Source organism: Pseudopipra pipra, chromosome 7 (assembly GCF_036250125.1).
Source record: "Pseudopipra pipra isolate bDixPip1 chromosome 7, bDixPip1.hap1, whole genome shotgun sequence".
NCBI classification, from domain to species: Eukaryota; Metazoa; Chordata; class Aves; order Passeriformes; family Pipridae; genus Pseudopipra; species Pseudopipra pipra.
Window position 1 is genome coordinate 17,736,055 of NC_087555.1, and position 24,100 is coordinate 17,760,154.

General features: G+C 43.7%; 1 protein-coding gene across 2 annotated transcripts; it reads left to right on the plus strand.

The window, feature by feature from the left end:
- The first annotated feature begins 12,863 nt into the window (after window positions 1-12,863).
- Window positions 12,864-23,523, plus strand: CHRNA1 (cholinergic receptor nicotinic alpha 1 subunit). 2 transcript variants are annotated; one of them, XM_064660805.1, is made up of 9 exons: window positions 12,864-13,000; window positions 14,871-15,016; window positions 15,182-15,226; window positions 15,673-15,782; window positions 16,025-16,220; window positions 16,828-17,065; window positions 17,662-17,885; window positions 19,186-19,425; window positions 21,358-23,523. In XM_064660805.1, exons 1-9 carry the CDS (start codon window positions 12,940-12,942, stop codon window positions 21,487-21,489), a joined length of 1,392 nt encoding a protein of 463 aa, XP_064516875.1. In that variant the 5' UTR covers window positions 12,864-12,939; the 3' UTR covers window positions 21,490-23,523. The 2 variants fall into 2 exon arrangements, with proteins under 2 accessions (XP_064516875.1, XP_064516874.1); XM_064660804.1 differs by having other exon boundaries at window positions 12,871-13,004.
- Window positions 23,524-24,100: the final 577 nt, after the last annotated feature.

Genomic DNA, 24,100 nt, shown 5'->3' on the forward strand with positions numbered 1-24,100 from the left:
CATTGTCCAAGATGCCTTTCAAAAATGCTTCAAAACTCTTAAATAAACCAAAAAAATATTGTCAAACCATCTACTTCCTATTTTATATGTATTGTTATGATTACCTATATGAACTGGAATTGCAGTTTACAATTACACAACTGTAACTGCCCAGAGTAGAGAGATACACCACTAAATTTCAAATGCAGATACACCCCAGAACATTTGCTTTGTACTTCAAACATTCAGCTCTGGTGCAAACACTTAGCCTGCCCTGCAAACATCATCTGGATCAGGAGGAGGACAAGGAATAATCCCCTAGAGATCACAACCAGCTGTGTTCCCTCCTGTTAGTAATAAAGTGCCTCCCTGCATTCCCCTTCCTGCCTGCCTGGCTAGGAGAGGAAAGGAGAGAAAGTGGCTCTTCTGCAGGTCCCCTGGAAGTGGGGAATGAAGGATCCCGGGAAAAAAAGAGTGAAGCTGGAGCTGTACACTGGTAAGCATGTGGGAAATGCTGCTCTGGGCTGGGGCCTGCTGGGGAGGCGGAGTGGAGGAGATTTTGAGAGAATCTAAAGTGTCAGGGGTTTTTTTTCCAACCTTATGTAGTACTAAAAGTGACTTGCTGTTACAACTCCTGTATTAATTAGTGCACATTACCACTTTATTTATCCCAGTCAACTGACACAGATGGAAGAACTTATGTCTCCAACCATAGCCTTGTCTTCCCCCCAGCCCAAAAAGTGGCCCATATGCCTCTCAATCACATCTGCCTTGCACTCTCCTGCAGCCAAACATTCACGCTACCTTGTTCCAAGCCAACATACTGTTGCCTTGATAGTATGTGATGCATTTCCTCGCTCCTGTTTTGCCTAATGGTCCTGCATATCCCGCTCCTCAGACCCTCCATTGCTCCTGCCTTCCCTTCAAGATGCCTCACAGTGGCTGACCCTTTGCAATGTCCTGTCACTGCAATCAGCTCTCAGTTCCTTGCCATGGCAGCACTCTAATGTCATTGGGTCTGTGGTCAGGAGATGGGATTTTTTTTCCTAAATGATACTGGTGGGGTTTTGCATGCACATGTTGCACTGCAGTGTTTGCATTACCTGTTACGTGCTTGTCCTGACACTCGGTACCATCACAGCCAGCTGTGGCAGAAGCATCCTCTTCCTAAAGCACTCAGCAGTAGCTGACACGGGGCAGGGGCAGAGAAGGGCATGGCTCTGCCACAGCAGCTCTAGCTGTGTGGTGGCACTGTCTGCCCTCAGCTTATCTGAGCAAAAGGCATCTGCTGTTCTCCAGCACTGTGCAAGCAAACCTGAACTAGGTAGCTGTAGTCCCACTTCTAAATTCTATGTAGTAAATGGCAGTAATTAAGATAATTACCACTTCTTCTGGTGTGAAGTATCCGTCTGGGTGCAACAGCAGGCAGGTGCTGCTGATGGTAAGAGCTGCTCCCCTTGCTTTGCTAAAGGTGCTTTCAACTGCATTTAGAAGTAGTGATGGCCACTGAGAGGTGTGAAGCTGGATCAGAGAGAAAACACCCAAAAGAGTAAGCACAGATTTGCTCTGGGGATAGTCAATGCACACGGGGCAAGCAAGGTTTATTAGCTACTACCAAGCACCCATCTTCTGCTGGAGATGACTTCTTTCAAGCAGAGTTTAACAAGGAATTATAATAATGGAAGTTCCTGCAGGAAAGGAGAAAGTCTAAATAGGAACCCACTGCTGGGGGAGGGGGGGGTAACCAAACCAAACACCAAAGCAAGCAAACGGTCCACAACCCCCCCACACCCAAAAGTAAACAAAAACACCCACCAAAGACCCAGCTCAAGAAATGTAACTTCTCCTGGAAGCCTGTACATTCCTGCCCTAATAAGCAGTAGGTGCAGGAGCTCAGGGATCAGGCAGCCAGTCCCCCTGCTGTGATTAGCACACTTTATTTTCCCTGAGGAAAGCTTCAGAATGTGTTTGACACCAAATAATCTCAGTATTCAACTAATGAAGGCTGGCAGTGTTTGCTAACCACCCTGCTCACCCTACGTGGAACAGAACTGCCCCCACAGAGTGCCCGTCTCTTGGGTTCAAGTATATGGGTCATGTGCTGTGTTAGGGGCAGGAATGTGGAATTGAGGACCCCAACAATCAATGAAGTACTTGCTTGATTTGGAATCACAGGAATCAGTATCCGGTGACTATTTTTTTATTCTCATGAAGTGTGTAGGCAAAGCCTCCATTTTAGTCTTGTTTTTGTTACTGTTGGAATGAAACTGATCTTTCCTGATGGGTAATCATTAAAACAGGTAGTACAGAAATAAACGTTGTCTTTGCAGTGAATTTGATACTTCTTTTTGCTAATCAGGAAGATATTTCCCATGGGCATATAGGCAATTACATGATTTAAGTTTCATTTATTCAATTTTTTAATTAAACATGGAAATCTGGTATTTTTACTATTTGTATTAGTTAAGTGACAATACAACAAATAATCTAGGTCATAAGAAGCAAAGGTTATCACTAAGTTGATTTGTTCTCCGAAGGAATTTATTTCCATGATAAATATGTGTTGTCTCCAGTGCCAAGGGATAGGTGGGGGCAGCTCAGGGTGAGGCTGGGCGGAGGAACCAACTCTCTGGCAACATCTTATCACAGGGCAGTTGGCACAGTGAAAAAGATGAGAAAGAAGGGATTAAACTGTGGCAAGCTTCTTCCTTGGACTTCTAAGGAAGAAATGAAGGGCACTGGCAAGACACGTGAGTTGGCAGCAGTCAAGGAATTTGCACAGACCAGGAGGGAAAGCAAGTCCTCACCAAGGATAAAGAAAGGCAAAATTATTAAAAATTATGGAGGCAGTGAGTAAGTGTTAAAATATATGTCAAAAAAATTAAATATCAGAAATATTGGAGAGGGAAAGCTATATTGGACAGTGTTTGGGAACATAATTAGGAGCTTTAGGATAAAAAGGGAAAAAGGGAAGAAATTTTGCAGCAATTTCAGGAAAATATCCCAGCACTGAATCCAGTGGCTCAGCACACGGTTGACTGGGCCCAGCCTCTAAAACTCCATGCAAAAGATGTCCCAGCTGGCAGCAGGCTGGCACAGAGTGCCTTGGTTCCGGGCTCCCTCCCTGTGAGCCCACAGAGTGCATGGCAGCCTGGCATGTAGCAGCGCGCCGGACCCGCTCTGCATGGCATGTGTGCCCCGTGGACCTGGTCTGGGTGCAGGGCTCCTTTCCTGGATGGGGCCACATCTGCCTCCAGCTCCCCACTGGAGGGATGTGTCACTGTCCCCGTTTCGGACTGCAGAGCAGAAGGAAAATGCTGTGTGCTGAGGCTGTAGGAGGGGAACCTTTGGCGAGGCTTTAGGAGACCTCTGTGATGAGAGAAGCAAGCTGCCTTTTGAAACATGAACTTCTGCTAATGTCAGGTTAGCTGACAGGATGGAAAAGCCTGTTAATTATGATTTTATGCAATACCAAACTTTTCCTGTCCTTCCCCCTCCAATGGCAAAGGAAGAAAAAAGGCTTCTAAAAGGCATATATGATATACTTGCTCTGTTCCTGACCTAATTTTTGCATGCTGATGAATGTTCTGCAATGTTTTTATTATAGCTATAATTATATCGCAATAAGGGGAAAAAAACATTTAGTGAACCTAGCAATCATGGGTTTCTTTTTTAGTCATGCAAAATTACTGCTTAGCAACTACACCTCAGCCCTAGAAAGCTTATGTAATGCATGAGGAGGAGAGTTAGGACATGTGTTCTGGTTTAAAGCCACTGCTGAGCAAACCATGTAAGGCAAGAGTGCCTTCTGCTTCGGCCACTCCTGCTGGCAGGAGTGTGCCTGACAGTGGGTCATGAGAAGTTGGTTGAGGGGCTTGGTACTGTACCTCCAGCAAACCTCCCCAGGGTGTCCTCTCTGCAGCACTGGGCTGATTGTCACTGTGAGCTCTGCCTCCAGCTGAATCCCAGGACCCCAGACTGATGTGCTGAGAGGAGGAAGCCTTACATATGCATTGAGGGGTCCAACTCTCCTTCAGTTCTTAGCACACTCTTCATCTGCCTTGGTCGTGGACATTTGGGGTTTTATATATATATATATATATATATATATATATATATATATATATTTGGAGAACACTCCAGAGCCCTTGCATAAACTGATCAGTTCTTCATACTGGCCTGATTGTCTCTCTCCATGATGTGAGCTGCACCACAGAGATACTCTTCTTGATGTTGCCTTCTGTATTTCAGTTTGGACAGCATGGTTCAATTAAGTTATCTGATGTCTGTTGCTGGTTTCATGGTCAGAATAGCATTTTTATTTCTTTGATCTCTCCTAAGAGTGATGTCAGTAAGCTGCTAAAAGAACTTGGTTAAAAGGTTTTAGTTAGATGTCCTCTCCTATTTTACATGTATTCTGTCTCAAGGACATATGTAGCTCCTTACATTACTCAGGTCTTTATCAGTACTCTGCCTTGGTGGATTGGAGCAAATGGTTCTTAGGCCTCTGGGAGCCTTTGATTAATGTATTTCCTGAGGCAATTAGGCATTGTTTTGAAAAATACATTTGGCAGCCAACCAGGATTTATTTTCAAGCACTGTGTTGCCTGTAATTTCTCTTTCTTCCTATCAAGCCTACAGATTGAATGCTAAGCTTTTTCTCTTTGCCTCTTTTTGTTTTTTAGTCTTATTACTAACTGTGTCACTAATGCAAATAGGATTCTCTAAACTATTAAAATTACTCATTTTGTAGATTAATATTCTTAAAGTGGTGTATCCTAAAGCTTGCTTGAAGGATCACTCACTAAACTCAAAAGAACTCATGTTTTCCAGCACTGTGATGCTGGACATACGCTGTTTGTACCATTCAACACCTCTCACATGACATCTTCCACTAAACTGCTGTACACTGAGATTGCTGTAAGGTGAGTTGTCCTGCACCATGGTGGTGGTGTCTAAGATACCTCACAAAAAGAGAGGTTCAAAGCCCAGCTGAGCATTTTTATTAAAAGTAGGCGGAGACAAATAATGAAATACACATGAAGGGGGGGGCTGTTGCAAGGTGAGTTGCACTGACACTTGCAAATCACTTCCTCACAGAAAACTGTGAACTTCTCCTGGAAGTACTTCCCCAGTCCACACATAATCTTGTCTTATGAAGAAAAGGCATAATTTCCAGTTTTGTTACAGTACAGCAGATACATTGGTTTTAAATTTTGTTAAAAATCCCCACACCCCAATAGTCTATGTGCAGCAATCCAGATGCTCACTTTTCTTAATAATTTCAAATATGGTACAATGCTGAGTCCCTACAGCTCCTTTTTGCCCCCTCATTGGAGGAAGAGTTCTGGCCTGCCCGTGGCTTACTTTGAAGTTCTCTCTCTGTACCATAAAGGGTTGGTCTGAAGTTACAGCAAAGAAGCGGCTTGTCATTGCCTGGTGAGGATATTGGCAGCACAGGAGGCTAAAGAAAAAGCTAGAGGTACTGCCACGGTAAGTGTGGACTGGCTTGTTCCGTGATCTCTGTCCATCCTTGGTTTGGAAGTGTCTCCCAGCATCAGGAGGGATCTGATGTTCTCCCTCTCTTGCACTGGTGGGAGAAAAAACCCCACTAATGTTCCCTTTTTCATCTGCGGCTCTGATGTCAGGGTTAGCCTCATTCCTAAGGCATTGTGTCAGTTTGCTAATAGTGTTAGTTAAGAATGAGGCTCTTGGTGCTGTCATAACCTTCCTGGAGAGCCAGCAGTCAGTGAGCAGCCTTCCCAATACCCATCCCAGTACATCACCAGTGACCTACAATTGCAGGGGCCACAGAAAGAGAAGAAAGGAAAGATATCGTAAAGTTTTCAGAACTGACCCCGGAAAATAGTCATATGGAATATTCTCTTCTTAATGAAGACAGTATGGTTGGGCTGGATGTTGTAATGGAATAATGTGTATCACATGGACACTGCTAAGCTGCTCACACCACGAAGCCACTTGCCGTGCTGCACTGTAAGCTTTTATGTGTGAATGCAGGCTGTGTGCAAACTCCAGGGCTGTGTGACAAGTCAGCATAGATGTGGCTTTTGTCTGCTAGGAGGATGAATTTCACAATTAGGCTAATCTGGAGACTAGGCTTTGTTAAGAATCGTTAAAGTGGAACTCTTAAGTTTCTCTTAAGTGACTGTTCCTCTGGCTCCTGCATGGCTTGGGTTACACTCACATCGCTCCCCTCACTGTGCTGCGTGTTTACCAAGATATTTCCCAAACTGCCCTGAGTGTGGTGTTTTGAATTCATGCCAAATCCCAAATACTGGTGAACAGGGAAACCTGGAATTTGGCTTCATGTGCCATTCCAAGTACAAAGTCCTGGGGCTGTCAGAGGAGTGGGAACCAGCCCCTGATTCATGCCCAGCGTGCAGTCCCACTCACGTGTGCCTTGCCACTGCCAGCCCCCACCCCTCCTGCAGCGACCCAGTTATCACTTGGAAGGTATTTCTGGAGTTTAGGGTATATATATTTTTCTGTTTTATCAGTTATAAACACAAACTTGCAAGTTCCCTATTGTCCAACACAAGAGGAACATGGTAAGGATCTTACAGGCTGCCAAGAAGGCAAAATAAGCTTTGTATGACAGGTGAGAGCTACACACCACAAGTCAGTATTTTCCACTAATTACCAAGAAAATGCTGTGTGTGCCGGCAAATATCCCAGTGTAAGCAATAAAAGTGAGTATTTGCCGTGAGGTCAGTCCCAGGTAAAGCACACATCAACAAATCCAAGTGTGTCATGTGCAGGAATAGAAATCTGTCCCTGGGAGCTAATGGACAGCATGGTTAGAAGGTGGCGTTTCCTGCTTTAAAACGCTGTGATGGCTCAGGTAGCACAGTGAGGTAGATGTTGACTTTCTAAAAGCAAACACTGCAGCCCCAGGTGAGAGGGATGCATCACAGAGATCTGTGTTAAGTGTTTTCTGGGATCAGTGAGGGCTTATGGAGGGGAAGTACCATGTGTGAAGGGAGAGTGCTCTGCCACTCAACCTACTAGCAGAATTAAAAATAAACTTGTTTCTATGTGTTTATCCAGATAATACTGGCAATGACAGAACCTGCACCTCAAAGCTAGATGTCATGGGGTTCTCGCAGGGTTACAGAAGTGTTTTCAGGATCACAAAAGTTTATCCTAGTTGCACTTACTGCAGGTGTGATGGGGGGTGGTTTAGCATGTCTGCCTCTCACCACAGTGTAGGCACCCCATGGGGAGCAGATGACATCCAGATGGATGTTTGTGCTCTCATTCTGTAGCTGGGGTTATGTGGGGAATATGCTGTGGGGTGCTTCATGTTACAGGAGTTAATTGCCTTTGTATTTGGAGTGATGACATTGCAAAAGGGTTGTAGTCAATTATATCCTTGTGGGCCAGCAATCATAGAACAGTCTGTGTCAGTTAATCCATGCAGCAGTTTTTAAGCATTAAAACATACTTCCCACATTGCCAGTTCTTCTTTCCACTGACTGTTTAGTGGAGCACCCCTCAAAATGTCTTCAGGAAAGCTCTGAGCTGTATAATACTGGCCAAAACCTGTCAGACCTCATGGGAGCTGAACAAGCAGCTTTAGCTCATGTAAAGCTAAACTTGAACAGTTTGCCCTGCAGTTACTCCAGTGGAGAATCATCTGCCTTTAGAAACAGATAGGTGTATTTGAGCAGATAAACGTTAGCATCCAGAGAAATATTTCAGGCTAAATGCTGCCTGTGGTCCCACTCATGAAAGCCACTGTATGAAACGGGGAAAGGATATGGTATATGCATTTCCAGAAGCCAGGCAATGCCAGGCTCCACTTACTCTGCTGGTAGTAACTCCACTATATACTTACAAATAGCATCAGAATGTGCACCCAAAAGATATATGATGATATAATGCCACCTCCAGAGACAGACACTGCTAAGATAACATAGCACTCGGATGCCTAACAGTCATTTAAACACTGCCTTGGATGTCTCCACTGTCAGGATGTGGCAGAACTGGCAGTGGCCACCTAGTTCCCAACTTTGACATACAGGCCACCTTCTCTGCCTAGTTTTACTATCAGCTGCCAGACTTTTGTGCTTTGTGGAGTTTTCTGCATCTGCAGAGAAATTCATGGCTGGTGATTGCAGATGAAGTTCAGAACAGGTAGCAGTAATGATCTGTGCCAGGCTAAGTACATTTTTCAGCTTGAGCTGCTGAAAAAGGGCAGAGCCTTTAATAAATACAGGTGCCACCTACCTGCATCTGAGAATGAATGAGATTTTCCTGACCACAGAAGCAGAGTATCTCAGGAGTCCTGCTGTGCAGGAAAGTCTGCCAGAGGAGATGGACCAGCAAAGCTGTTCCTTTGCTGTCCCCACCACTCTAGCATGGTTCATACAGGCTGCTATGCTGACAGAGTGGCCCACAGGAGCAGGGTAGAGCAAACCTCACAGCTAATGGACTTGTCCTCTTTTGTTGTCTTGTTTGGCTTTCCAGTATGACCCACCAAGATCCCAGAGACAAGCCTTTTAATCAGATTGGGGCCCTAGAAGCAATTGTGTCAGGGGTGATAGCTGGGGTTGAATACGCCACTGCTCTTTTCAGCAACTTTATTCAGCTCCAGGACTGGTTTCCTGGAGTGTCCATAACAGAAAGGCCATGTGAAACTCTAGCCTGCTTACCAATTCCTTGGACATTTTGTGACTGCTCAGCTTGTGTCTGTCTGTCACCTCTCCTGATTGTGTTTTCAGTTATTTCTGTCTCCATTCTCACTGCTGCACCTGCCTTGCCCAAAATGGTTAAATGAGTCTCTGTTGCCAGTGACATTTTTTGTCTGAGAAGCATGACCATGAGGGTTGGCATGGGGAGCAGTGTTTCTTCTCACCTGCAATAAGTTAGCAGTTGTGAAACTGATCTAACTGTGTCTTTTGTGATTGTGGTTTCTCTGTCTGACTGCGGACCTCTTCCTTGTTCTTTCTTTCCAGACTCAAGTTCTTTTTTTTCAGAAGCATCCTTCAGATTAGATTTGTGCACCGTGTCTATGCTGTAACTTGCAATCCCTGTAACTGCACAGGTTAAGACCACTGCTTTTGAGCAAGTTTTTGGTATTTTCAATTCCTTTGGTGGTGTAAAAGGAAACAAACAAAATATATGCTGAAACCAAATTTGCTACAAATATCCATGGGGATAAAATATATTTGTGAGTTGGTGGAGGTGTGTCTAGGTATGGAAAACTGCAACTTTGAATTTCTTGATTTGAGGAATTTAATCCTATTTATCAGTACCTACTGATGTGTATATTAATGCTCAGCATATTCTTATGGGCACTGGAATGAACGGGGAAGTGCAGTCCTTCAGCATCTCAGGACTGTCGCTAATTCCTCGAATGAATTTCTTCTAGAAACTATGTCCTCCCGCTGTTTTCTCTTGCCAGGGACTGTTTGCGATGGCGCTCCCAAAGGCCACCCTGTGCCCGCTCATCCCCTCAGCCAGCTGTTGCCATCTGGCGGCCACCGAGCCGAGCCGCCGGGCTCCTGCGAGGGCTTCCAGAGGGAAATGTGTGCCATGATGACTGTAACCAGGGGCGGTCTGGGAACAAACACATGGCAAACTCACAGATACTTGTCTAACCATCTGCCTTCTCTTGTCCAGTGCTGCCATAATTTACTGTCACCAACAGTGCCGTTTTTCTGATACAAAAATGTATTAAAAAAGGTATATACTGCATTAGAAAGCTAACTCCCCTAAATGAACAGTGCTGTTATTTTTCAGCTTTTGTTCCTTTAATTTCCCTGATGTACTATCTAATCTCTCTCTGTTCTTTTTACTGCATTTGCTTCTGCTTCACATCACCCCCACCCTCCCACAGATCATGGCATCCGCGTATCTGTTGGAGCCTCTGGCACTGGCTCTCTTCCATCGGGCACTGTCTTTATGCATACAATTCCTTGACCAAAATTTCAGTTAAAATCTTGTATTCCTCACTCTGTCAAAAGCATTAGGGTATTCTGTTCGCTTGCACTGTGTCTGTACGATATCACCCTGCCAAAGAGACCTACCTGTAGGAGCACTTGTTCATGACTGCCTTCCTCTGGGCAGGAGCGGCCTCGCAGCACTTGTTCCTTGTACATGGATGGAAGGAACAATGCCCTAAATTCAGAAAGCAGTGAGTTCTACTGCTTTCCAATCAATCTGAAGAAGGCTGGTCTGCCATTAGCATGGTGGGTAGTGGGTTTGTCTGAGAGCTGGTGAGGGGGCTCAAAAAAACAAGCCAGAAAGCATAGAGTCAAGATAGACATAAGAAGGGGGGGGTTTGTGTGGGAATAAAACATTTGTCAAAAAATTCTCTGAATACTCTGAAGGCAAAAAAACTTCCTGTCCTAGCAATGGATCAAATTCAGGCGCTCAGTGTAGCTTGTTCCCTCCCCTTGCTTTTTCACCTCGGTCATATGGGTCACATTCCCCCATTAACAACAAATAGCATTCACTTCTCTGTCCGTATTTAACCACAGTAGGTCAGGTTGTCTTGATTTTTTTTTGGGAGGGAAAAGGCCTTGTGCCTCTGCCAGGGAACATTCCTTGCAGCCAGGCTGCTGCTCCCTAAAGGCCTTCTCCAAATACCTGCTTCTTCCTCTTCCAGGTGCCTGGCTCTCAGGCTGGGAGTACTCAGCTCAGCTGCACAAGAAATAACCCCTTGCTAAAGCCACAGATTTTTTAGGACCCCTACAAACTCTGCACCCTGCTGACTCCAAGAGCTAGACCTTTTCAGGGGGAGGGGGACAGAAACTTATGTAACCCAAGAGCTATAATTTGCCAGAGTGTGGTAACACTTTTCTCCATCTGTTTCAAAGTGAACCTGCCAGCCCTGCCTGGGGCGGGCAGGAATGCTTTGAGAGACCCTGAACCGATCCGGAGGGCCATGGTCGGCATTCCAGCAATGCCTCCATGCAATTGTATCTTTGCTATTCACGGCAGCTGCCTGGCCTGGGATAAAGGCTGGAAGCAGTCAGACGCTGGTTTGAAATAAGATAGCTGCAACAATGGGAGCTGCTGTCAGGGAATTAGCTAGGAAGAAGGCCAGAGTTATGTAGATGGAGAGTTTTTACTGGAGGATAAATGTAAATGCTGACTGCTGAATGCTGACTTAGTGGAGGGGAGTGGGTGAGGGAGACTGATTAAAAATAATAATAATAATAATAATAAAGGCATCCAGTGTGAAACACCAAACCAGCTGGCAGCCAGCACAAAGGCTACCCAGTAGAAATAGAAAATGCATCTGGTGTCACCCAGAGGCAAAGCTAAGAAAGGTTTTTGCCAGCAATGTTTTCTGGAAAAGGGAATTTGGTACAGTGTGTAAGAGTGGTTGTGGCAGATGATCCAGTGCCATGTCCTGTCTTTACATGATAGGTGCCTAGGGAAAATACAAGAACAGCATAAGCATTAGGCAATATATCCCCAGGACACTACTGCAGCCACCTGGGACTTGTGATTCTGGGACTTCTGTGACAGACTTCTTAGAAGGACTGGGGGGTGTACTTAATAGTATGAAATTAATTTATCAAACTATTTTTTCTGAATACAGACAAACCTCCGACAACCAGACACTCCTGTGGCACCACGCTCCACTGCAGCCATGCTGTGTGAAGGAGAGTCTTGGTTAAGCCTGACAACTCTAAGTTTCCCTTAATGCCCTCTACTTTTTTGCCTGAGGACAGCTAATGAATCTGAATCTGCCTTCTCCAGACCATTTGGTATTTTACAGACTCTACTAAAGCTCTCTCTCTGGCTTCTCTTTCAGGCTGCTGGTTCATACTATCTATCTGTTCCAGGTACAGAAGCCAGTTTGTACTGTGGATGTTGTCACTTTCTCCCGGGCCTTTTCCAAGTCTTTTAAAACCAGAGGACTGGAACTGCAAAGAACACTCAGGTCATCATGGATTTTCAGCATCATTCATATTTGCTTCATCTTCTTTCCTAGGAACTAACTGCTGGACACTTCACAAGACTATCTCTCTCAAGATTTTGTTCCTGAGTGATATTGGTGAGCTCAGAGTAGACAGTCATATATATATGAGATAGATAGACAGATAGACGGACGATTCTTTGTAGTTTCTTATTTTTGTTAGCCTGAATAACTGATTGTTATTACCAAACACACTGCTTTTCACTGCTTTTCCAGGTGATTTATGGCAATAAAGAGCAAGCACTTGAATGCCCTACAGGAATCCACTGGATCTGCCTGCTGTCAAAACCACCAGCCATGTTCCTACCGTTTGACTTTATCAGTTCAGTAAGTATATGGATTGTGGGATGGGGAGAGAGGGTGTCCCTCTTGCTTCAGGTTACTAAGGTTAGTTAACAGCTTTCAAGGTGGGGACTCTACTAGGTACATTCTGAAAATTTCAGTAGATTCAAGGAGATGGATCTCTCTTCAATGTATTTGTTCACTTCTTTGAAGATTTCCCATCTGTCTGTAAGGCCAAGTGAGCAGCCTCAACCCAGCATTTCGTCTATATGCTGTTGAGGGTGTATCAGAAATAAATGACTGTGATCTGTTTTCTCTCAGAGAAACAAAATCCTAAATCTGGCAAGTTGCTCTGTTCAAAAGGGTGACACACAACTTTGGGTCTTCAGCTCAGAAAGTTTCTGAGATCTCACTGAGATGTTCAGTTGCTTACAGATAATTCTTCCTTAGCTTCATTTGTAGATTTATTTGTTTATTAAGTCACAGATCACATTGCCACTTAGAAAAAATGACCTTTGTAAACTGCAGAAGATATTTGTCTGGTGAAACACACTGTGCTCCCATTTCCAACCCGGTGGTGCAGTGGCCCTCAGCTGTCATTCCCAAAACAGGTGCTGTAAATCAATACCCTGGTAGTTATATTTTGGCAGCACCCTGGCAGGAGGCAGCACAGCCCTCCTCTGAACAGACCTTAAAGGTGCTTTGTGCGTGCCTTCATCTGTATGACTGCAGCAAGAGGGAGCTGGGATGATGAAGGTCCATCACATACTCCTCCTTATCTCTGCAGGTAAAGGTGTTCCAGCCTTGAAAGGGGTCATCTCCTTCCTGAATGTGTGGGACCAGGGCTTTGCATATACATCAGAATGAGTGAATATGTGCTCTGGGAGCAGCCTGTCCTACTGATAAAGTTGTATGAACACACCAAATAATTTAAAGGAGAGCTTTGGAGTGCATTAGCAGTTCAGATATTTGTAATTTCAGGCACCAGATATTTTGAATTGAGATTCTAGGTTTAATTGTTTTTCTGGTTTTGCATTTAATTGCTCCCATCTACCCTAATGCTACATGTATTTCAAAATATATGAAAGGATCTATTTAGCACAGCTTGGAATATAAAAAGTTTTTACAAGAAATTTCATTATGTTGTGGAATGACTGATAAAGAGGTCGAATTGATTTGCAGCTGCATGTGTTGTACCGAGATAATTCTTTTTAAGCTGTCCTTTAAAAGAATAACTATTTTGTGATCCTAAAAATTTTTTACCGAATTCAAGCAGTATACTAAATTCCTACCGAGGCACACCAGAAGGGGGCAATTTTAATCGGATTAATGAAGCATAGCAAAGAGTTTGAATTAGATGTGATGTTGTGATCATAACTTAAAAATTGAAAGATGACTCCCACCACCATAGCCCAGCCTTTCTGGTAGGGAAAAAAAGCAGTGCCTGTCTGTGACAGGCTTTTCTCATTGGCATCCAAGTATTTTAATATAATCTCATGGCAGGACAAGGCCAAGACAGAATCCTTGGAAATCTCAGCTATATAAAAGCTGATGAAAAGTCAGTTAGGAAACAAGGGGAAATCTTGGCTTAGGTTGGAGTCAGCACTAAAATTCTTATTGACTTCAATGGTCCAGGATTCAACTGAGAGGGGGAGGCAAGGGTGGGATCTGCCAGAAATGCTTGCAGCAAGGATCAACTGTTCTGTTCCCTCTCACTACGTTTAGGAGGGGATACATACAAAAACATCCCCAAGCAGCCCTTCCCTTTGCTTTACTCCCCTGTAACAGTGAAGCAGCTACAAGCTGAGCACATCATGTACCTGTGTGTTCTGCCACAGGGTCTCTTGAAATGGGGTCTGTCTGTTTTTCTGTGCCCTTGCTCCTCGGGAGGGCAATGCCATGCACAGATACTATGAGGGTTCCACTGGAACAGAACTGCTCCCTGCCATTTTCACTTGTGACGTTTTTCTTACAAGGGCTCTTTGACACAGCACTGCCAAGTCACACTGAGCAGCCTGTGGGCAGAGCTGTCTACAGACAGGTTGAGACATCCCGTGAGGAGAAAGAAATAGAGCCCACATAGTGAATGGTTTTTCTTCTCTCACCACCTGCACAACCTGAGCAACTCCCATCGGGGAGAGGAGCTCTTGTTCTGCTCAGATTGCAGATGCAAGGAGTCTGGGTGGTGATTTCATCTCAATGACTGATGTGTTGGCCCTCTCCTTTAATGTTACTGTCACAGGCAAGTCTGTGGAATTGAAGGTGGAGAAGCCAACATTAGAAATCCCTGATACTGTGTATTCTCTCTGCTTAACTGTCCACAATTATTGCATGTTAGCACAGCTGCAGGCTGGAACATCCTGGAGGAGATTTCTAATGCTCAGTCTGATGTCCACAATCCTGGCTATTTGGTTTTGTTCATCTCCTGGTTGGAGGCTGTTGTTGCCTCCAACCCCTAAGCTGTACCCAAATCAGATAAGCATTTACCCCCACTGATGGCATTTGCAGTGCACATAATGCATGTCTGAAATGAGGAGTCCCCCCCAGCAGCAGCTTGGTGCTGTCAGGATTTCCTTCATGCCCACCTCAGTCTGACGGTGCTGTAGCCTGTTCCCTGCCCCGTCTCACTGGTACCACCCCTGCTGTTCCGCAGCTGGGCTGGCCCTGTGCTACGAACACGAGACTCGCCTTGTTGAGGACTTGTTCAGGGACTACAACAAGGTGGTGCGCCCAGTGGAGGACCATCGGGACGCCGTCGTCGTCACCGTCGGGCTGCAGCTCATCCAGCTGATTAGCGTGGTACGGTATGAATGTGTGGTACATGTTGATCAGCTGGCTTATGTGACAGTGCCAAAGGGGGTTTTCTTTCTAAGGAAACAATTTTTCTCCTTTAATTCTGTTTGCTGTTACTGCCTTCTTTTTTTTTTTTTTATTTTCTTCCTTCTTTTCTTTCTTTTTTTTAAGGATGAAGTAAATCAGATTGTGACAACCAATGTACGCCTGAAACAGGTAACTCTAAATATTCTCAACCATTTCATCTAATTCAAATAAACACACTGGACACAGCCGGGAATTAATTACTCTGCCATACTTTCAGGGGCAATTTGGACAGGTGGGGTCAGCTAGCAAAGCATTTCTTCTTTCTAGGGTCTCAATAACAAAATGCTCTAGACACTAAGAGTCTTAAGAAAAACGTTTTGCACTGTATTTCAAATCGTAGACTTCCAATATATTTATCTTTTGTATTATTTACTTTTTGGTTTTTTGGGTTTTTTTAATAAGTTTCTTAAACCAAAATTTAAATTAATGAAAAAATGAGCTGGGGGTCCCACTCCCATATATTTATGCTTACCTGCATATCCTGAAGCAAGGGAGGTGTTGTTTCTAGGAAGTAGTAAAACTACCCCCAGAAGTGCTAGAAGAGGTTTTCAGGGACTGAAATCTTCCCTCTTTAGCAATGGATAGACGTCAACCTCAAGTGGAATCCAGACGACTACGGTGGCGTGAAAAAAATCCGCATCCCTTCGGATGATATCTGGAGGCCAGACCTTGTTCTTTACAACAAGTAAGGAGTGCCAGCTGCCTGGGGAAGGAGGGTGGGAGGGGGAGCTCTGCCCCATGGCCCCACTTTGGTGGGGCAGTTTTCCCATAACATCTGATCCAGTGGGTAGTATTTCTCAGAGCAAGCTTCTCCAGGAGAAGGGGCAATGGCACTGGGGGACCAGCTGACCCACAGGCAGAAATCCTTTTGTGACCATGTCAATTATGCTGCCCACATTGCTGTTCATGTCCTTGTTCCTTTTGCAGCGCAGATGGTGATTTTGCCATTGTAAAATACACCAAAGTCCTTCTGGAGCACACAGGTCTGATCACCTGGACACCACCAGCTATTTTTAAGAGTTACTGTGAAATTATAGTCACGCACTTCCCATTTGACGAGCAGAACTGCAGTATGAAGTTGGGAACTTGGACATATGATGGGACAATGGTTGTTATTAACCCGGTAAGCAAGGAGTTTGTAATTGGGAAAAGCAGTAAAGACCTGAGTATGTTTTTAGGGAAATCTCAGATTTAGAATGGAATATGATCTCGTTTTGACTGGAAAAACAAGCAGGCACTACCTGTAAAATAGAAAAGCCCTTTTTGTAGATCCAGGACAATATTTCCTGGTTTGGCTTCTAAAATTCTGCACACGTATAATTCCTGGGCCCTAACAGTCTCCTACCTGTCTATCCTCCGTCAGCTTCACACTGCTCCTTATGGTGCTGCCTGTTCTGCCTCTGTTTGTTTCCTTGGGTTTTTTGGGGGGCTGCATTTTCTCCACTCATGACTTTCCATTCCCAAGGACTGTTTCTTTCCCTGGCCCCTCAGGTACACCTCCTATGTGTAATACTTACTCAGTCTAGTGTCCTTAACTGTAAAATATTGACTTGAATGCTGTGTAGAGGCTGATATTCTAAGGCAAAATAACACAGACAAGAGTGGTTTGCTCACAAAAAATCATGAAGTGCCTGAGTTATTTGGAATCCTGTTCCTGAGCCAAATGTGCCAAGTTTTGATTTGGTTCAGAACATCTGGTATTAAGAATTTGTTTGGGATTTTGCTGCCAGGAGAGTGATCGTCCAGATCTGAGTAATTTCATGGAGAGTGGGGAGTGGGTGATGAAGGATTACCGTGGCTGGAAGCACTGGGTTTACTATGCTTGCTGTCCTGATACCCCTTACCTGGACATCACCTACCACTTCCTCATGCAACGCCTGCCTCTCTACTTCATCGTGAATGTCATCATCCCCTGCCTGCTCTTCTCCTTTTTAACAGGGTTAGTTTTTTACCTACCCACAGATTCAGGTACGTAAATTTATTCATTCTACTGCCATAGAAATTGCTCTTCTAACAAATTCCTGAGAAATTCATAGTATTTGAAATCACTAGCCAACCTCAAGGCTAGTGCACACAAAAACTGGACATTTCCACTGAAAGTAATGGCTCTAAATATTCTGCAAAGAAAGGATAAGTGCCAAAAGCTGAAACTATTCATAGAAATAATTTGAGGTGCTTTCTCAGAAGCTGATTAACTATCCAGTTAACTTCTGCAAACCAAAGATTTAGTGCATATACTGCATTGTTGGAAATACACAGCCCTGGCAAGTAATGAAATGCTCTTGGCAAGTAAACTTTCCATATCTCTCACCCACACTTCAGCCCAGCCCTACCTGGTAATTCCCACCTTTGTGCTGGAGTTGATGCTCTGTTAGGCTCTGAGGTTTGTCCAACCTAGTTACCATTTTGGATGCCAGCAGAGACCATAGCACTCCAAATGCACACCTGTGTTTTTGTGAACAGCTATCATCCACATCCTGGATCTTAAATAAATACTTTCTGTACCAGATGATAGGAGCAGCAAAGGTATTATCTTTTTTTTGTTTGTTTTGTTTTCATGGCAGGTGAGAAAATGACTCTCAGCATCTCTGTCCTGCTGTCTTTGACTGTGTTCCTTCTGGTCATTGTGGAGTTGATCCCTTCCACCTCCAGTGCAGTGCCTCTGATAGGCAAATACATGTTGTTTACAATGGTGTTTGTCATCGCTTCAATCATCATCACGGTCATTGTCATCAACACCCACCACCGCTCCCCAAGCACTCACACCATGCCACGCTGGGTCAGGAAGGTGAGCTCTATGGCTTTGCACGTTTGCTGGTTTCCACTGAACGCTCCATATATTATTGGCAGGCTTTCTAATAAAAGTCAACAAGAATTGGGGAAGTAAATGCATCATGTTAAATGTCTCTAGGCACAAGAGCTGGTGTTTACTACTTAGCTGTGCATAAAGTCAGCAAGACTACTAAAGTGCTCCTGTAAGTAACACAATTGTCCCCTGGGGTAGAGTCTTGCAGGGAACAGATAAGACAAAACATGGGCAGCTGAAGGTACAGGGAAAAGAAAATGTCCATCTGGACTCATATTACATTTCCTGGTCTAATTCTCCATCTGACTGCAAGACACTGCTGCCTGCCAGTGGCCAAGTCCCTGGCCTGTGTGAGTGCAGAGCACAAAGGCCATTAGGAATACCTGAGTTCAGCATCCTGTTTTGCAAAAGACAGTTTAGCAAAAGCTAAACAATCTTCTCTGTACTTTTCCAGTATACAGCTGCTCTGCAGCCCTTGGGAAGAGAGGACATCCTTGCACAGGAGTCTAAGTGGTAACCACGAGATGCAGAAAAAATTGGTTGTCTGTCATTACAAGTTCTTTTCCAGGGAAACAGTACCAAAAATTATCTGATCCATTCAGTAATTCTTGCCACTCTGAAGTTTGCCTGTGTTCATACTAAACCACGAAATGGAAGGAGATTGTTCTGTGTATCTCTAATTATATAAGGCTACAGTTTATATAAGATCTTTTTGCAGACTTATAATCCCTGCAGAAGTGAAATTTCAACAGGCAAACAGAGTATGTGCTTAACATTGCTCTGGCAGCAAGCCTCTGTCACTCCAAAGGAATTTATTGTAAGCCTTATATGCATGTATATCAAACATTTGTAACAGGAAAGTCAAATGTAAGTAGCCAAAAGAGGTTCTTTGTAGTCTATTCTTCAAGTCAGATTTGTAAGTAATATGTTTCAAATTAGATGAGATAAACAAAGCTCTGCCAGCTCATGCTAGCTGAGGGTCTGTTCCAGAGCATTGCTTCCCACTTCACGTGTGGATGTTGGGTGTATGGCAGGGGGAAATGTTTTAAAGAAATGGTGTGGCAGGCCTGTGGGTGACTCCCTCTGCCCCAGGACAGGAGGCTGACAAAAGCCCCAGTGAAACTGAGGCGTGGGCTGTGACATACTCCGAGAGGGAATCTGTAGCAGATCCAGCACGGGAAGCGATCTGGGAGCAGAGAGACTTGTCTTTGTTCAGCACACAGCTGCATCTGTAACACAGCCCCACAGACCAGAAACTGTCATCTTCCCTCTTTGTTTTCAGATCTTTATTGACACAATCCCAAACATCATGTTTTTCTCTACAATGAAACGACCATCCAGGGATAAACAAGACAGAAATATTTTTGCAGAAGATATTGATATTTCTGACATTTCTGGGAAGTCAGGCTCTGTGCCTGTCAACTTCTACTCCCCGCTTACCAAAAATCCAGATGTGAAAAATGCTATAGAGGGAATCAAATACATTGCGGAAACGATGAAATCGGACCAAGAAGCCAGTAATGTAAGGCATTTTTTGTGCATGATTCATTTCTAGCTTTCAAATTGCTACATCTTACTTTTTTGGCAAAATATCCCTGCCTTACGAAAACACTTCAAGCCCTGATTTGGCTTTAGCAGTGGACAGTCTTCTCCCCTTGATACAGTCAAAAAGGAGAGACAGATAATTGTCACAGAAGGTAATTGAATATTGGCCCCCCAAAATAAGAGGAAGGAAAAAAGTGTCAGTACTAAGGTTTTCTAAATGTGGTATGTGAAGCCATAGACATGGAGTGTCTGTGAGCAGGAAAGCAGTTTCAAGAACTGTAAGCAAGTTCCAAAACACATTCCTCCTGTCTCCCACTCGGGCATCTTTCCTCTGCGGTAAGCAAGATCCTATTGCTTTTGAAAAATCAGGAAGCAAGCCAAACTCCAAAAGACTAGTAGTTTTATCTGAGAAGTGTTAAATGTAACTTAAAAATGATAATTCCAATTTTGAAAAGGTTTTGTTTTATTCCTGACTGTTACAAGTAGTCCCTCCAAATGAAGCACGTCATGAGCTACTCTGATTACTGACTTTTTCCACATTGCAAGCCAAAGGAAGGATAAAAGCATATAGAGTCACACATGGCAGTGTTCCCCAGGAAAATCTAGTTCTGCCTCCTTCTAGCACATTTGACACAATTAACCCCTCATTTATTTCAGTTTTCACAGCTCACACAGCTTTTGCAGAGGTAATTCAGTCTTGGTACTTCACCCTTCTAAACGGTCATAGTCCTTTCCTGTTGGGCTGCGGGCTAGCCTGAAGACAGGGAGAGTTCTCTGAGAAAATAATTTGGCCCATGCTGCTGAAAAGGAGGCACTTCCTTCCCATGGACAGGATTTACACCACGGTGTTTGTTCCTGTGACCAAATTCCTGGAGCATGTGGAATGACTCTGGCTGTAGTCTCATGTTCCCCATGACTCCTATGCCCCTCTGCAGATAAAGTGTTATTCTCAGCAGGGCTGGCGTGGCTTCAGCATCCCTGGGCTTCACTTTCTCCTAGGCTTACAAGGAGGATCTTCAGGTTACCAGCAAGTGCCCCCTTTGGAAGTGGAGCCCAACTGCTTGTGCTGATATCACTTCCAGGGGGTTTCAAAAGTCAAGTTCCCCAAATGAAATGAAAGCTATGGCTTCTGAAGGCTGTTGCTTCATTGTATTCACTTATGAACCACCTCAAGCCAGTACTCATCATCAGTATCCTCTAGACAATTACAACAGCCTCTTCTACTTGTGGGACAACCAAGGCAAAAGTAGAAGGTGCTTTAGGCCAGCACGTGTCACTGCTTAAAGCAGAGTTACAGGGTGGAAATCCTGAGCCCTGCTGTACTTCATGCCTCACACTCTGCTCAGCCTTACCATTCTGGGTTCCCAGCAAAGGCATGCAGTGAAAAGGCAGTCACAGAGCAAGTGGTTCACAGTGTACCACAACTGGAAAAAAGACTAAGGAAGCTACCAAGAAGGTTTTACAAGACCTTAGAGTATATACTAGGCATGGAAAGCAGGGATTAGAGTTAAATTAATGGAAATTGCCTAGATATCCCACAAGAAGGAAAACACAATGGAAAAAACGAAGTCAGTTGGGTCAAAATAAAGTTTTTGCTTTCAACAGTTTAAACTCTGTTTCAAAAGCAACCATTGGCCTAAAAATTAAGCTTTTCAACATTTTTTAAAATTAAATTGGTCAGCAAATTGCCAGGGTTTCTGGTCAGTTTAGTGTTGAAACTTCTATTTCTAGGTTGCTTAGGCTTTCTTAACCACTGACCTGCTTTTGAGAAGAAAAGTAGTATTTTTTGCATAACAATAATGGAACTTATAGAAGAGCCTTACCATTGTTCGAGACAGCACATTAAAAGAATGCCCATAATAAACATGGCTCTGCAGAGGTTTTACCATCTCCTTTGTTTCTTTCCCAGGCTGCAGAAGAATGGAAGTTTGTTGCGATGGTGCTTGATCATCTTCTCCTTGGCATATTTATGCTGGTTTGTTTTATAGGAACATTAGCTGTATTTGCTGGTCGACTCATTGAATTAAATCAGCAAGGATGAATGTGAGCTGGAAACTATTTGTTACTCTGAACATCTGAATGCATCATAACTATCAAAATCTGGGCAGCCTCTGAAAGTTTCACTGCTGGGAAAGAGCAGGGACAATAAAACGTAAGGCTCCATACTTAGCACTTTTGAGCTGCTGCTCAGTGGTATTTCATTGCCAAAAAGAAACACTTATATCACTGGTAAACTTGAATGGCTGTCAGCCAGGTTTTGATCCATTTTACCATTTATTAAAAATGTTAATGTATTAATAAGACTGTCTGACTTTGTAAGCAACAGATACAATTCCAGTGAAGTCAATAGCAGTGTAATAAGCTTTAGCTGAGCTGCAAATCTGTATCCAACTTTAGCATTCAAGCTGGTTTCATTATCTGCTCTGTGGTTTTTGTATTGGCAGGGTCACAAATTACTCCTCTCATAACACTACAGGAAGGTGTGGATCTTAGCTGTACTTATATACGACAAAAATGACAGGACACTTCTTCCGAGCAACACAAATAATTACCCAAACTTTATTCAAAAGTTGAGCAGCAGCTCACTCTGGTGGCTAAAGCAAAGTAGTGCTGCTTTTGGCCAAAGACAGCTGGGGTTAGTAAGCAAGAAGCCTCTGTGTATTTCAATAATACGATGTGGCAATACTAGCAGTGCTGCCTATTTTCCTCAAAAATAAATAGAGGTGGGGCAACTGCGACAAGTTACTCATCATTCCCAGCTGGTTGTCCAAGCCAAGAGGACTACTTTGCTAACAGCTGTAAATAATTTGCTGTGAGTTTAATAAATTAATTTGTATTATATTAATGCTCTACAGGAATGTGTCATGCCTGTAGAGAACAGGCATTTGAAACACTGTAGGGAAAATTAGGCACTTGTGCAACTCCCATCATTGCGTAGTGTTTGCTGGAAAATGTTTTGGAGAGATGCAGTCCTAAGAAAACAGTTTGTCTGAGGCAACTGATCACTTGTAGCACTCTGCTCAGCTCTTCTGGTTTAAAGGATGGTAATCTTTGCCTCCCTGGATGATCATTAACCCTGTAAAAGATTGCCGAAGATGTATGCTGGGTGAAACCTCTGCTGACAGAGGGAGTGTTTGCTGCAGCTCGGGTTATCTTCAGTGTGACTTCCCAGCTCTCAGCCCTCGTGGGGAGTCACGTAGGTCCCTGCTCACGATGAGCTAAGCTGCAGCACAATGGTGCCTGGAATTTAATTTGGGAGCCTGTGAGTGGCACTAAAATTGACAGAACAATCCTCTTAGAGCAGCATGTGGTTGAATCTTAGCATTAAAAATAAGCATCAAGTAATAAGATTCATGGTGAGCATCCACAGTATCTTTATTCAGCTTCCCCAAGTCAGATCTGGGTCTTGGCCTCCCGATTCCCCTTATGTGTGTGCCAGGATGCGTGCATGCACACGTGTACCTGCCTGCTTGCTTCTCCAGCTCTCTTCATACACAGTTATCTATCAATGTTTTCCTTCCACTTCCTCAGAAAACATTTTGAAATTATTTATTCAAAAATTTTCATTTTTGATGGCTTGATTTGTCTTATAGGCATAGCAAATCTTCTGCCTTCCTATCACTCTGAGTCTTGATGAACTACTTGTGTCTCAAAAGATGTGACACCAGGCAAAAATAAATGTTAATAACTTCTTTTCTTAGGTTGCAGATTCTGGGCATTGTACTCTGACTCTCCAAACAGAAGGTTCTCCAAGCATCAATAAGCACGCTTTTTCTTTTTCTTTTTTTTTTGCTTTGCTTTGAATACTCAGACTGTACCAGCCTCTATTTTGTTCCTAAATCATCTTTGTGATACATTTCTCTTGCAAACCACTTGCTTACCGCTAACATCCTCTGTTACGAGTATCCATCTACTGAAAGAGTACCCTTATCTACATGCAGACTATTTCTTCTCAACTACTACTGTCCTTTTAACATGTCAGGACCCGCTAAAATAGTAGCTTTGGATGTTTTAAATGTTCTGTTATGGTCACAAATAATTTGCTGTCAATGCATAAGTATATGTTGTCTAATGATTTCTCATTTACTGTGGTCTCTCCCTGCACTAAACTCTCCTCTCTCCTACATAGGTAGAACCAGCAGCCCCAGGGAGAGATGACCCTGGTAATACTCATGCAACCCACACAGGCATCTCTCATTGCCTTAAACAGGCACATTTCAGCTCTGAGCTTTAACTAACAATTCTCATGATAAGCAAAACAAGAAGCAGGCCTCACACACTCATTGTCAAATTTTTCTAGCAAATATAAAAAGTAATGACATGCAAACACCATGGTGCTGAAGTAAGCAGATCTCATTTAAATGAAGGTAGACCAGTGGCCTCTGGGTGAGAAGGTGTTGCTTTTATAGTGATAGTACCCTAAGCAGTTAACTAGTCTCTCTTTTCACTGCCATCTTCTTGCTACTAAAGCTGCTTTTGTTTAATTTGAACTTGTTGATAACACCCTATTTATGTCCTTAATAGAATAGCTCCCTGGAACATCTCCATCTTTTTCAGTCTGATTCTCTTTCCAATTTTTAATCCATGTGACAGTTAACTTTCCCCTTCCCATCCCTTTAGCTGACCTTCAGCTACTCTCTACTGTGTCATGG

Coding starts and splice junctions, on each gene's coding strand:
- CHRNA1 (XM_064660805.1), top strand. CDS start 12,940: ATGACTGCAGCAAGAGGGAGCTGGGATGATGAAGGTCCATCACATACT. Junction 16,221..16,827: donor CAATGGTTGTTATTAACCCG/GTAAGCAAGGAG, acceptor TTTTGCTGCCAG/GAGAGTGATCGTCCAGATCT. Junction 19,426..21,357: donor CGGACCAAGAAGCCAGTAAT/GTAAGGCATTTT, acceptor TTTCTTTCCCAG/GCTGCAGAAGAATGGAAGTT.